This window comes from Aquila chrysaetos, chromosome Z, assembly GCF_900496995.4.
Source record: "Aquila chrysaetos chrysaetos chromosome Z, bAquChr1.4, whole genome shotgun sequence".
NCBI classification, from domain to species: Eukaryota; Metazoa; Chordata; class Aves; order Accipitriformes; family Accipitridae; genus Aquila; species Aquila chrysaetos.
Window position 1 is genome coordinate 76,133,260 of NC_044030.1, and position 14,220 is coordinate 76,147,479.

General features: G+C 49.4%; 1 protein-coding gene across 4 annotated transcripts in view; it reads left to right on the plus strand.

Moving 5' to 3' along the window:
* The window catches only part of LOC115337327 (myosin-IIIb-like), a 29,653-nt gene extending 23,702 nt beyond the window's left edge, over window positions 1-5,951 (plus strand). For all 4 annotated transcript variants that reach the window (XM_030005550.2, XM_030005549.2, XM_030005553.2 and 1 more), the window contains 5 exons: window positions 1,700-1,789; window positions 2,795-2,960; window positions 3,295-3,591; window positions 3,901-3,982; window positions 5,121-5,951. In XM_030005550.2, coding sequence (XP_029861410.1) covers window positions 1,700-1,789; window positions 2,795-2,960; window positions 3,295-3,591; window positions 3,901-3,978 — 631 coding nt within the window. In that variant the 3' untranslated portion in view covers window positions 3,979-3,982; window positions 5,121-5,951. The remainder of the gene's footprint in view (window positions 1-1,699; window positions 1,790-2,794; window positions 2,961-3,294; window positions 3,592-3,900; window positions 3,983-5,120) is intronic.
* The last annotated feature ends 8,269 nt before the right edge of the window (window positions 5,952-14,220 follow it).

Below are 14,220 nucleotides of genomic sequence, written 5' to 3' on the forward strand. Positions count from 1 at the left end.
GGACTGTTTGCAGAGACATGATATGGAATGAAGATGGATTTTTGGTCAGACTGATTATGACTGTTCTTATATCTCTCAGTTTAGGTCAGGAGGAGACCTCAGTTTACAGCAGGAAAATATAGAATTCAGTGTACATTTATTATTTTAAAATGTATTAAGAGGGCCTTTAGCGAGTACCCAATAGCAAGATTCCCCCAAAGCTCCCAGATACAGGGAAAGGAAGAGTTTTTGTTAATACCTCTGCCTATCTAAGGAGGGTGCAGTGTAGGTGGAATTTACATCCCTTTAGGCTGGGAGAGACAGCCACAAAGCCCTACTTTATTATGGAGTTGTTTATGAGACTGTGAACTCCCAAGATTTTTTGGGAAAACCTTTATTTAAATGCTTGAAATTTTGCTACTGGGTATGCCTCACGCTTCATTCTCTTGGCTGAGCCAAGCACTACTTTCCAAGCAGTGTGATAACTGGAGAAATGCTGATTATGCCAGTGATCAGACAGGAGCAAGACGGTGGGGTTAGCAGGTAGACATCAGAATTTCTGGTTATAGTCTCCCCTGTGTGCAAATTAATCTATGGTGCTGTATGCTTGCTAACTGCCAACGTTCCTTATTTGGTGGGACTTTTGCGTGGGCATTGCTGTCAAGCGTGCCTGTCATTTGAACAGCCTTATCATCTTGCTCCAGTTTGTAACATTTTTCTGTTAAAGCTGCAAGTCTCCTTCAGTCTTATTAGATCTCAAGTTCCTGGATTTTGTCAGCTTATCAGTGTGAACATTACTCAGAGACATTATACAGCATGTTAGCTTAGTAAAGGGCACTACACTAGCTGACAGCTCCCTGGTAGCTGCATTTTTTTTCTTAAGATAATTATCAAGGCCCCCACCTGCATTATTGCTTTTGTCCACAGATCCAAGAATGCAGGAGAGGAGCTAGCACCTGGAAGACAAAACTGTCTGAATTCAAATATAGGCTAGCCATGAGCACTTCACAATGAAGGGCATAACAGATCCTTCCCAAAGACACTGAAGATTAGACACTTTGTAAGTGGTGCTTCCTGTTGTTGGATTTAAGTCTCCATACAGCAGTGTAAACTCAGCCTCATGTAACAGCAGCCAGAGCAATCCCAAACTGCACTGGTGATTTGCAGTCACCTTTAGCCTGGAGCAAGGCACATGACAAGCACAAAGCAGTGCTTTGTCTGTTGGGCAGAGAGGGGGAAGACCTCCTTCCAGCAGGAAGTTTAGAGAGCCAGAGTGGTGTAATCCAAGTTGGTGTTTTTCCAAGCCATTGGACTTACCTTGTGCTGAGCACCACTACCCCACAGCAGCATCCTGACTTCTTCTGTCAGCCCTGGAGTGTAGGAAATGCACATGTGCACAGCCTTCTCATCCCGGTCATGCTTTGTAATGTGTTCTGTGGTGGAAGGTAGCTGTTGCTATTGCACTAGTCAGACTGCTAGAGCAGCTTTGGAGCAGCCATGCTTGGAGAGGCTTTGGCTGAGAGTGTTGTGCCTCCTCAGCCTGCTAATGCCTCCTTGCACCAGCAAGCCTGAGTGAGGAAACCTGTAGGTAGGAACACGTGGGGCAGATGCTGGCCTTCCTGTGGACTGGGAGCACTACCATTGTAGCACATGAGACAGGACAGAATCCCTGCACAGAGGCAGCTGCTCACTGTCTGCTGAAAAACTTTCCTGTTTCCAGGGAAGCTGAAAACTTGCTGATGGACGAGCCTTTGGGTTGCTTCCTTGTTCGGATCAGCCAGAGCCAACCGGGCTATACCTTAACATACAGGTAAGTAATGAGCCTTGCAGAGAAGGGTCAGGGGAGACCTTATCGCTCTCTACAACTACCTGAAAGGAGGTTGTAGTGAGACGGTGTCAGTCTTTTCTCCCATGTAACAAGCAACAGGACAAGAGGAAATAGTCTCAAGTTGTGCCAGGGGAGGTCTAGATTGGATATGAGGAAAAATTTCTTCACTGAAAGGGTTGTCAAGTATTAGAACAGGCTGCCCAAAGAAGTGGTGGAGTCACTGTCCCTGAAGGTATTTAAAAGATGTGTAGATGTGGCACTTAGGGACAAGGTTTAGTGGTGGACTTGGCAGTGCTAGGTTAGCAGTTGGACTCGATGATCTTAAAGGTCTCTTCCAACCTAAACACTTCTATGATTCTATGAAACTGAGCCATGCATGGCTGGAGGAGTTAACCTCCTCCACAGAGGAGTCCAGTGAGGACGATGCTTAGCCTTTCCTATTGTGGGTGCGTCAGACAGTTTGGAGTAGCAGTTGGGACACAGTGGAGTCTGTCTCCTTGCCCAAAACTAGATCTGTTTGTGGGTGGGGTGCTGTGGCTCTAAGGATGCAGGTCCTGCTTAGGCTGTACTATATGGCTGAGTGGGCAAACCAGTGGAAGAAGCAGTGACTGAAGCAGAGGAGTCTAGAGGACGGCCTGAGGAGAGGCAATCAGAGTGCTGCAAGGGCATGGTCTTTGCACAGCCTCCGGCAAGGGGTAGGACAGAGTTTTAATGTGGACAACAGGCATGGGAGGCAATAGAGTCTGCGGGGTTTTGGATCTGGCTGCTGGGGTTCTCAGGTCACTGACTTTGGGGAAACTGATGCTCCTCCAGCACCTACTAGCACAGCGTGTGACACTCCAGCATGGTGCATCTCCTGCATCTTTGTAATATTTGTTACTGTGGCTCCTGATCACATCTGGCCTCTTGAGGCAACAAGTGCAGAAAGCAATGACTGGGTCCTGGAGAGACATTGCCATGACTATTTCTCTCTGTCCATCTCCCCAGGGGCGAAGGCCGCTGCAGACACTACATGATCCAGGTGCAGCCCAATGCACGCTATGTCATCCTGGGGGAAGACCAGGCTCACGCCTCGCTCACTGAACTGGTTCGGTATCACCAGGCTGTGGGCATCCAGCCCTTCATGGAAAAACTGACTGTTCCCTGTGGGCAGGTGAATGTTGAGGATCTGCAGCCAGAAGAGGGGATGGGGCATGGACTGTGCCCTGAGCAGATAAAGTCACTGCGGCAGCTTCTCTCTTTTTTGTTCCCATTGGGGGTGTCCCATTCTGGCCAAGCAGCTTGGCCTCTTCTGCGTGCACTGGGAAGCACTACTAGCTGGGCACTGGGGAGTCCTGGGATGGCGGAGAGGCCCTGGTGGGTGGATGACACCTCCCTGCCCCCTGAATGTCAGCAGTGGGCACAGCTGGGTATTCCTCTTTGTTGTGCTGTTTGGGATGTGTGGAGGGTCTGCAAGCCACTGCTGAATCCACTCTTCCCTCCCTCAGAAAAGCAGCGAGATTTTGGATTGCAAAGATCTGGAGTGCCTCACACTGGATCTGCCAGCAGCCATGAGGGAGGCCCCTCCGGAGGAGCAGCCCTGCCCCTCCGGGCCTTCCACCAGCAGATCTGCTCTGCAGTCAAGAGCAGCCGCAGCTCTCAGACACATGTGGTCCAGGAGGACCAAGAATTTCCCAGACCAAGAGAGCCTGGACGAGAGTAGGACAAAACCAAGCTCAGACAAGAAGAGAGTCTTCCCTCGCCTCCACTCCTCCATACGCCTAGCGATGCAGGAAATCCAGCAGGTGAGCTGGGGCATATCCTCTGCCAAGCCTTGCCACCCACAGCCACTCTAGGACATGTGGAGCTGCCCTACCCAGGGACAGGAGAGAGGAGGCTTCCACAAGTAGTGTTCAGTTTCCTAGCTCCTGGGTCACAGGTTTTATCTGGTGGTCTTAGGATCAAGACTGTGTTCATTGGAAATGCTGGGCTGGGGGCAAACCTGGGAGAGGCTCACTGAGATGCCCAAAGAAAAGCCCACAATAGAAGGGGCTGTGATGTGGCCAGCATCCCAATCACTGCTCCCCTAATGCTGTCTCTGCTTCTCGCTGCAGTTATCTTCCGCTCCCTTGAACGCTTCTGTACACAGCTGCTGTCAATCTCTCAGCACTGATGATGTAAATCCTGAGTGACACGGTAAGAAGAGACAGCACACAGGAGGGCACACAGCAATTGCAGCTTCCCCAGGGAATGGAGGAGCAAAGGGGCTCTTCCCTTCCTGCTCCACCTGGAGCATCTCTTGGCTGCCAACTACCTAGAAATAGAGCAGGAAAAACAGAGGGTAGTGGCTGGCTTCTGTTTCAGGACTGCGAAGAGACCAGGAAAAATGGGAAAAATCAACATAAGGTTGGGTTCCCAGCACCTGTGGCACACAGTGTGCTTGCAGTACAGTAACAAGGCTGCTGGAGGGAGCTCACAGTTTGTTAGAGGCTTGGGTCTGGAAGGATGAGTACTATCAGAAAGCACATCTGCATGCTACAATAGTCAGCTGCAGTGGCTTAATGCTGTGGAGAGAGGTATGTATCAGAAGTGGGTGCTGGGCAGAGCACCCTCGTGGGTAGCAGAGGCAATAAGCCCAAGGCAAGGCTGAGAACATAAGAAAAGGCAGGAGTCTCTGAGGACTTTAAACAAGGTCTCAGCAGCTGGCAACACAACTGATTACTGAGGCTGTAATATACAGGGTTATAAGAGTGTATGGAGTGGGCCAGGAAAGGCCTTCTGACACAGCTGGCTATGCCCATTGCATTAATTGTCTGAAGCATCTAGTGGATGAGCAGCTCCCCTGTGCAGCCAGTGGTTAAATCCCTGTCTCATTCAGTTGCTGAAGGCAGGAGGAAGCAGTAGTTGTGCTGTTGTACACCTCTGGAAAAATCTGGATTTGTGTCAGCTGGGAGTGGAGAGGGATCGGAAGACCAAGGTGTTGGCTGCAGACCCACTGCAGGGCTTGCAGCCTTGCACCAGGATTGCTGAGTTCCCTGTGTGGTTCCGCTCCCAGGAATTTGTGTTGGAGCAACGCTTTTTAGCTGGGGCCTGTTTTGTCTTCCTCTTTATGGTTGAGAAAATCCTCTCCCTGAAGTGTTTGACTCGATTGCTTCATTCCTGTATGTGGGTATTGATGTACCCAGGGGATGCTCCTTATGTCTGAGGTTAGGCAGAAGACAGACAAAACATGTGGGATCTGCATAGATAACTGCAGGCGTGTTGTACTGGGATTGCTGAATGGAGCCCTCCTTTTACGTTCTCCACTGAGTTGTGTTTCTTGTCTTCCCTGCAGGTCAAAGTGGCTCAGCCCTATCTTCCAGTGCTGCTGGGCCTTGCCTAACTTGGTGAACATATCCAGACATACAACAGCCTTTTTTCTTTTTTCTTTTTTTTTTTTTTTTTTCCCTTTTTGTTTTTGCTGCACCCACTGGCCATAAGCCTTTCGACAGGACTGCTGCAGAAATTAACTTACATCAGCACTCAGCTGGTCTCAGTGGCTGAGACTGCAGTATCTGGACCAGTCCCATCCTGGCAGAGGGGAGAGGATGGGAACAGACACACTCTGCACAGACCCCTCAGTGCCTGACAGTCTGTGTGTCAATATGTCAATGTGCCTGGGGACCCCTCATTTTGCACTGTTAATAGTCACAAACTGGATATCTCCCAGCAACCTGTTCTGTCACAGATACCTGTACTGATTTCCTACCTCTTTTTCAAGTCCTCTGTCTCTGTTTTAGTCCTGTGATTCCACTACTCTGGGTGCCAAGGGAAGCTGGGCTTGGGAACTAAGGAATGAACGTGGTGTGTCCTTTTTGTTGAGTGCAGGAGTGCTTGAACAGGAGCTGAGACAAGGGGTAGGAAAATCTTTATGCAGAGGGAATTTCCTGCCCTTGCATCAGTGTCCTGGCACGCTGCTCCACACTCTTTAGCCAGAACTGGAGTCAGGGAATCATTGGTGAAACCCTCTTGTTCATCCTGGTTGAAATCACTACAAGTCTGGGTGCGACAACATCCTACTTTAGACTGAGGGTAGAGGGCTTGCAACATACAGGACTGTGCTACTTGTTACGTCTTTTCCACCCTTTAAGATAAATCTCTTCTAAATTAAAAACTTTTACAAGGAGAAACTCAGCATTTTCTTTGTTTCTGTTACCTGCAGTCAGTTCAGCCGTGGACTGCAAATGGAGGAGAACGTCTAACACCTCTGAGGGTAGACACAGGATAATGCGAAGTGGCTCAGTGCAGAAGCTGAAGGCTTATGGGTCAGTAATCCTGGTCTACCACTGCCACCTGTAACAGTGCTCTCCTCCCATGCCAACATCATTTCCCCTGCGTATGCCGTGGGCGAGACCTCCCTTTTGCAGCCTGTGCTGAGCTCCCTCTGGCTCAGTGCTTCCCTGGCAGATGCCTCTGCCGGAGGACAGCCACACTGCCCACCCCCCTTCACCCCTCCCTGGGAGGCACGAGTGTGGCTGAGTCCAGGCTGCATAGGCTAGCGCTGTGGCCAGAGAAGCTCAATGTGATCCAGCATGCTTGTGGCAGTGTCTCAGTGCTGCCTTTAACCATGGGACTGTTTCTCTTTCCTCCCCTGTGCTCTCTGCAGCAGTAGTGCTGAGCTGTGCTGGATTAGAAGGCAGCACTGCTGGGGACCAGACAGGGAAGCGGTGGTTGTTTCAGCCTGATGTCCTGGCTCTCCCCAGCACTGCCTTGCAGCATTAACCCACCTTTTCTCTTCCTCGTGCTGGGTTTTGGCAGCTGCTTTGAGGCTGTTCAGGACAGAAGCATTCCAGGCAGTCAAAGGCTGCTGTTTGCAGAGTCTTCCTGGCTAAGCCCAGGAGCGTTTTGCTGGGCAACCTTGGCCTCTGTGCCAATGTTCTCCTTGGCTTCCTCCACTGCTGGCCAGCTGGAAAGCCTGCCTTCTGGGTAGCATGTAGAACCATTTCATGGCCAAAACATTTCTAAGAACTTACCAATGCGCGGAACTGAGACATGTATGAGAAATGCATTTCAGTAACAGAGCTGCTCTGTAACTCTTTCCTATACCACAGAGCGTGGTGGAAGCCTAGGGCTAAGGTGCAGCTGCAAACCACTGTTCACTCCTGTAGCCTGGCACGGATAATGCTGAATCAAGGAGTGTGGTGAAGAGCTTTCCCCCAGCAGCTGTCTCCACTACCTTCTGGGTGCTGCTGCAGGCACAGCCTGCAAGTGACGCTGTGGGGGAACAACAACAGAGGTGGGTCAGGACACTTCTCTGGTGGGTGTGCATGGCACATCTCCTGGTGAGCTTCCCAAAACCAGAGCAGATCAATCACAGATATCTTTTGCCCCTGATTCAATGGGTGGGAGGTAGAATAGCAATGTGAGCAGCCAGGAACCTGGCACAAATGTGGGTAGCACACCTGAGCTGGCAGGTCAGGTTTCTTCCACATCTGCTACTTCTGCTTTTTCTGTGATATGGCAAGACGAAACCAAGGGAAGAGAAGGGTGAGAAGCTGCTTGGCTGAGGAGGTTATGCAGCACTGGAGGCACTGGCATGACTTCTGCAAGGCTGCAGTTTGCAGCAGCTTCAGCAAACACTTAGTGCTCTGCCTATACACAAGGTCTAGCCAAGCTTCTGGAGAGCAGTCTGGCTAGTGCTGGGCTGTCGTGGGGAGAAATGTGTGCCAGCAATGGGGAAAAGCTGAGAGAATAGCTGAGAATGCAATGGGCTGCTGAAGAATAAAATGCAGATTTGACATCTCTAGTGTGGTCTTTGCCTGCATGCTTCCAGCTCATGGCCAAAGTCAGGCACTTGAGCTTCAGCTCTGTGGGAGAGCATGAGTTATGCTAAGGATTTCCGTCATCTTCTCCCTGAAGATGATCTTCTCCGCTGAAGAGGAACAGCTACACAAGCAGCCCTAGATCATTTCCTATGGCAGCAGCTTGCCTTGTGGCACTCAGAAAGTTATGTCTTAGAAAAAGCAAAGATCAAATTGTGTAAGCCAAAGTGGGAAGGCTGTTCGTGTTATATCATGTTACAGTTCAGCTGGCGTGTGATGAACTGAATGGGATGTACTCACATAAAAGGCAAATACCAGGCTGTATCAGGCTGCGTGAGCAGGGGCAGCACCCAGAAGAAGGTCTGGCAGCCCACAGATCCCCTGAGCACTGCATTTCATGCCCCATGGCACTTCAGCTGAGCTCAGAGAGGAAGGCTAGGAAGAGAAGCCAGGGTGTGGGGGGCTGGGCAGACCCAGCACCCAGGAAGGTACGAAGAGCAGCAAGAAGGATCTGCAATCCACAGCAGCGAGAAATGGAAGTGCTAAAGGGAACTCTGGGTTTGAGGCTTGGGAGGAATTTTATATCATAATCTGTGCCGCCTTAATCATCGTGTCCCCCCACTACTCCATCCCTACAATTGGTGCTTCAGTGCATCTTTTAGAGAAGTTCCCTAACCTGCCTCCCTGTTTTTGCAGAAGGGTTTTGTTTCCCTTTCTTACCTCCCTCTGTGCTTTACATCTGAACAATCTTGGCTGCAAACGTTTTAGCTAAACACCTCTAGGCTAACACCTACTCCAGATCAGTCTCATTCTGTCCAAACTAAAGCTCTGGCTTGCCTTTGGCCCTGGAGGTATCTGGCCAGCAACTCCCCATCAGGCTGGCTAAAACAGAAATTTTTGTTCTTCTCTCCTTCCATTCTCAACCCTTCTTGTTCGCCCTTTTCCCAGCTCTGCTTTTTCCTCTCCTCTCCTCAGTCTGGCCATCATCTTTGATGTAGACCTGAGGTTTAGGAACGTGAACCTGTGACCCAAGGCTCTTAATCTCTTTCCACAAATCTGGCAGCCCTCATGTTGTTTGCTTTCTTCCTGGGCAATGCTATGGTGTATGTTGACATGTTTCCTTCCCCAAATGTGTTTTAAAGACCTATTTGGCCCTCAGCCTGCACAAGGCTCTCCACATGGCTCTTAGCCTCACTCCAGCCTATGTCAGGAGACTGTGGAGTGTTGTAACAGCATCTCTCAGATACAGTCTTTCCTATCATCTGGCTAGCTTCATTGTCGTCACCAAATACTTGTATGGTGTGCCATTGCTTTGCAGCAACATTTAGGACAGGCTACTTGACCAGGGCTTTGCTTACCAACTTGCTCCTCCTGGTGCATCACAAGAGCATAGAAACTGCTGTCTGAGATGAAGCACAGGATCCTGGTCATGAAGATGGCCAGTGCGGTATGCTTAGAGCAGATTGAAGAGCAATGTAGGCATAAAGCCATGCTTCTTCTGCTACGTGTTTTGAGCAATACTCAGTTTAATCTTACCTGACCAAAGTATCCTTCTGTCTAGCTGTCCTTCCTGGGTTGCTATTACAGAAAAGCGTCTGATTGCTTTTGATCCATTCTAGATTATTTTGCCTCTGTAGCAACCCTAGGCAATTAATTCCTCAGACTTATGATACATAGCAAAGTACTTAAATTTGTTTGGTTTTTAACCTGCTATGTTGTTATTTAATCAATATGCCCTTGTTTCTATACTATAAAACATCACAAGTAATTGTTTCCAAAACACCTCCCTCACTGCAAATGATTTTATATACATCAGCTTCTCTCCTTTGACTGTCTTTTCTGTCCTATGCATTTGACTTCCCTTTTCCCCTTTTTTGCCTCTTCTTAATTCCTCTGTATCTTCTCTGAAAGAGAAGGGAAAAAACACAGAGCTGACCTCCAGGCCACTTCCCTGAATCAGAATAAGTGGTCTGAACTCTCTCTTTGTGCAGGTGGAGCTTTTCCTTGTAAATTACATCTACCAACACTGACTTCAGTTTGTCATTTTATCATCCAGCTGTTCATTGTGAGATCTTTCTTGAACTCTGCAGTGAGTGCTCATTTTCACTACACTGCATACCTCAGCCTCACCAGCAAACTCTGCCCCATCACTGCTCACACCCTTTCCCAGACCATTTATGAATACAGCAAAAATCACAAGCCCTAGCACAGATCCTGGTGGGACAGCACTGGTATGTTCCTCCATCTTAAACACTGACCGTTTTCCATTCACTATCTTCTGCCTTGTTATTAACCATGGAAATAAACATGTTATGGAGAAGAGCAACTAAGGACACTTGGTATGGGACCTTGCTGAAAGTGTTTTGGGCATCCAAGTACATCCATCTATCCAGCCACATCCATGAAACAGAATTCCTCACTCCTTTAAGGAGTGAGACATGACTTCCTTCTGCTAGAGTGGGGTTGTTTCTTCCCCTTTAATCCCATTTCTCTACATGCCCAGGGATGCTATTCCTAACTCCCAGTGTGGAACTCAGGTTCACAAGTCATAGGTCCCCAGATTTACCCAAAGCTCTTAAAAAAACAAAAGCCCAACCCTGGCATCTCATTTGCCTCGTGTCATTCCTCTGGTTTCAGGCTGAATTAAGCAACAGGTCACACGTCCCATAGCAGCTGAGAAATCTGTGTTGGGGTTCCTCCAGAGCTCTTGGATAAATGCCATCTATGTCATTTACTGTTTGTGTTATAAATTTGTTTTGAAACATACCCTGTTGATTCTTTCACTTGACGCAGGTTGCCTCATTCATCCCTGCAGAAGGAGGTTGCAGTATGGGAATTTCCCTTTGTTCCTTGCTGGTGTGAGTAACTCATTGTGCTCTTCTGCTGGGCCTCTGTCTTCTCTGAATGGTCTTTCACACCTCTGTTATTTGTTCACTCTATGGCAAGCTTTCAGTGTAAAAATGTTTTTTTTTGTTTTGGGGTGGTTTAGTGGGTTGGGGTTTTTTTAGTTTTTCAGCTTATCGCTCTAACAGACTCTGTTATGGTTTTCTATTTAATTCATTGTGGTTACTCTCCTTCAGAGAATTGCAGGAGGTTTTGAGATATGACAAAGGGTGCATCGTCTCTTCCAATATGTCTCATTTATCCTTTTGCATGTTAATTTTGTTCTTCAGAATTTGGAGTTCCCTGGAAACTGACTAGAAAATCACATCCTATCAGCCACCTTTCTACCTGTCGCAGCCAGCTTCACATGGGAGGTTACACACCACTTAAGATTTCAGCAGTTTCACTTTGAGCTCCTTTAGAGCCGCTTTGGAGGAGGTTGGGACATGAAGCATGCAAAGAAGGTGCAGGATTAAAGCCCAAAGTAGCACCATGGATCTGAGTCCAGCAGCACAGTTATGGCAGCCTTCAGCCCCTTCTGCAGTACATTCACACTTGAATGAGGGTCTGGGCAGTTACTGACCCTGCTCTCATCGTGTTCTGGGATGCTGCTGACTACAGGGGCACATTTTCAGCAAGGTCCCTGGAGGAAGCACAGTGTTTCTGAGGCTTACAGCTGCTCTGGACAGGGCAGGCCAGGCTGGAGGGTTTTCAGCTCATTTTTTGGTCTGTGCATCAAGCTTGCCATGTCTAGGGTCAGCTCTCAGCATCACAGATTCTGGCAGTTAACAGCTGGGGGAACCCCTGGTGCACCACAGATTTTGTTCCCAAAGCTGTGCTTGGCTTCCAGTCAAGCAAAAATATTTGGCAAATTAGGATGTTGGAAAATTAGGAAGAAAAACCACTTCACAGTGTCAGGAGACCTAGGAGAGTATTTTAAAGGGTTTCTCCTGCTGCTTTTGTGTCTTGGACATATCCGCCAGCAATTGAGCTGTGCTGCACCTGGTGTAGCGGGCATCAGCACAGCTGCTGAGTCTTTGCCAAAGGCATCATATCACCCAAATATTGTCTGGGCTGGAATGACACCACCACACAGCAAGGGCCTGCTGAGCTGAGGCTGCACCAGCCTCACCCCGCCGCATGCACTGTGCTGGGAAGAGAGTGGGGGGAAGTGGCAAGTACTGCAGGAGCTCTGCACAGCCCAAGGACAGCGTGGTGGCTCCCCTGGAGGAACTGAGACCATGACACCATGCAGATCCCAGTTAGGAGTAGGCAGTTATCACTCTATTTTAAGGCCGCATGGGGAGTGACGGGGAACAGATTGCAATCCCAATGCCTTAGGTAACGGCAAGTATTTGCCAACACGAGGACACAGAAATGCTTCTGTGGAAGCCAGCCTGGATCAGGCATGGTCACCCCTGATCCAGAGCTACTGTGCCTAACAAGAGCTGTCACAGGGACAGGTGACATTATAGTGGGGGTCTGCTACAGGCCACCCGACCAGGAAGACTGAGCAGATGAGGCTCTCTACAGACAGGCAGGAGCACCCTCATGTTCACAAGCCCTGGTCCTCATGGGGGTCTTGAACCACCCCAATATCTGTTGGAGGGACAACACAGCAGGGCATAAGCAATCCAGGAGGTTCCTGGAATGCGTTGATGATAACCTCCTTCTCCAAGTGACGGAGGAGCCAACGAGGAGAGGTGCTATGCTAGACCTTGTTCTCACCAACAAGGAGGGGCTGGTGGTGAATGTGAAGCTCAAGGGCAGCCTTGGCTGCAGTGACCATGAAATGGTGGACTTCAAGATCCTCAGGTCAGTGAGGAGGGTGCACAGCAAGCTCACTACGCTGGACTTCAAGAGAGCAGACTTTGGCCTCTTCAGGGATCTGCTTGGTAGATAGCATGGGATACAGCCCTGGAGGAAAGAGGGACCCAAGAAACCTGGTTAATACTCAAGGGTCACCTCCTCCAAGCTCAGGAGCAATGCATCCCAACAAAGAGGAAGGCAGGCAAAAACTCCAGGAGGCCTGCATGGGTGAACAAGGAGCTCCTGGACAAACTCAAACACAAAAAGGAAGCCTATACAGGGTGGAAGCAAGGACAGGTAGCCTGGGAAGAATACAGAGAAATTGTCTGAGCAGCCAGGGATGGGGTTAGGAAAGCCAAAGCCCTGATAGAATTAAATCTGGCCAGGGACGTCAAGGGCAACAAGAAAAGCTTCTATAAAAGGAAAAGTAGGGAAAATGTGGGCCCTCTCTAGAAGGAAAAAGGAGACCTGGTTACCCAGGTTATGGAGAAGGCTGAGGTACTCAACGACTTTTTTGCCTCAGTCTTCACCAGCAAGTGCTCTGGCCACACTGCCCAAGTCACAGAAGGCAAAGGCAGGGACTGGGAGAATGAAGAACCACCCACTGTAGGAGAAGATCAGGTTTGAGACCATCTAAGGAACCTGAAGGTGCACAACTCCATGAGACCTGATGAGATGCATCTGTGGGTCCTGAGGGAACTGGTGGGTGAAGTGGCTAAGCCGCTATTCATCATATTTGAGAAGTCATGGCAGTCCAGGGAAGTTGCCACTGATTGGAAAAGGGAAAACATAACCCCCACTTTTAAAAAGGGAAAAAAGGAAGACCTGGGGAACTACAGGCCAGTCAGTCTCACCCCTGTGCCTGGTGAGATCATGGAGCAGATCCTCCTGGAAACTATGCTAAGGCACTTGGAAAATAAGGAGGTCATTGGTGACAGCCAACACGGCTTCACTAAGGGCAAATCATGCCTGACATATTTGGTGGCCTTCTATGATGGGGTAACAGCATTGGTGGATAAGGGAAGAGCAACTGACATTATCTACTTGGACTTGTGCAAAGCGTTTGACACTGTCCCACATGACATCCATGTCTCTAAATTAGAGAGAGACATGGATTTGATGGATGCACCACTTGGTGGATAAGGAATTGGCTGGATGGTCACACTCAAAGAGTTGCGGTCAATGGCTCAATGTCCAAGTAGAGATCAGCGACAAGTGGCGTCCCACAGGGGTCAGTATTGGGACCAGGACTGTTTAACATCTTTGTCGGCGACACGGACAGTGGGATTGAGTGCACCCTCAGCAAGTTTGCCGACGACACCAAGCTGTGTGGTGTGGTTGACACGCTGGAGGGAAGGGATGCCATCCAGAGGGACCTTGACAGGCTTGAGAGGTGGGCCTGTGCGAACCTCATGAAGTTCAGCAAGGCCAAGTGCAAGGTCCTGCACATGGGTCGAGGCAATCCCAAGCACAAATACAGGCTGGGCAGAGAATGGATTGAGAGCAGCCCTGAGGAGAAGGACTTGGGGGTATTAGTGGATGAAAAACTTATTACAAGCCAGCAGTGTGTGCCCGCAGGCCAGAAAGCAACCGTATCCTGGGCTGCATCAAAAGAAGCATGGCCAGCAGATCGAGGGAGGTGATTCTGCCCCTTTACTCCGCTCTCGTGAGACCCCACCTGGAGTACTGCGTTCAGCTCTGGGGCCCCCAACATAAGAAACACATGGACTTGCTTGAGCGGGTGCAGAGGAGGGCCATGAAGACGACTGGGGGGGGCTGGGGCACCTCCCCTATGAAGACAGGCTGAGAGAGTTGAGGTTGTTTAGCCTGGAGAAGAGAAGGGTCCAGGGAGACCTTATAGCGGCCTTCCAGTACTTAAAGGGGGCCTACAGGAAAGATGGGGAGGGACTCTTTAACAGGGAGTGTAGGGATAACACAAGG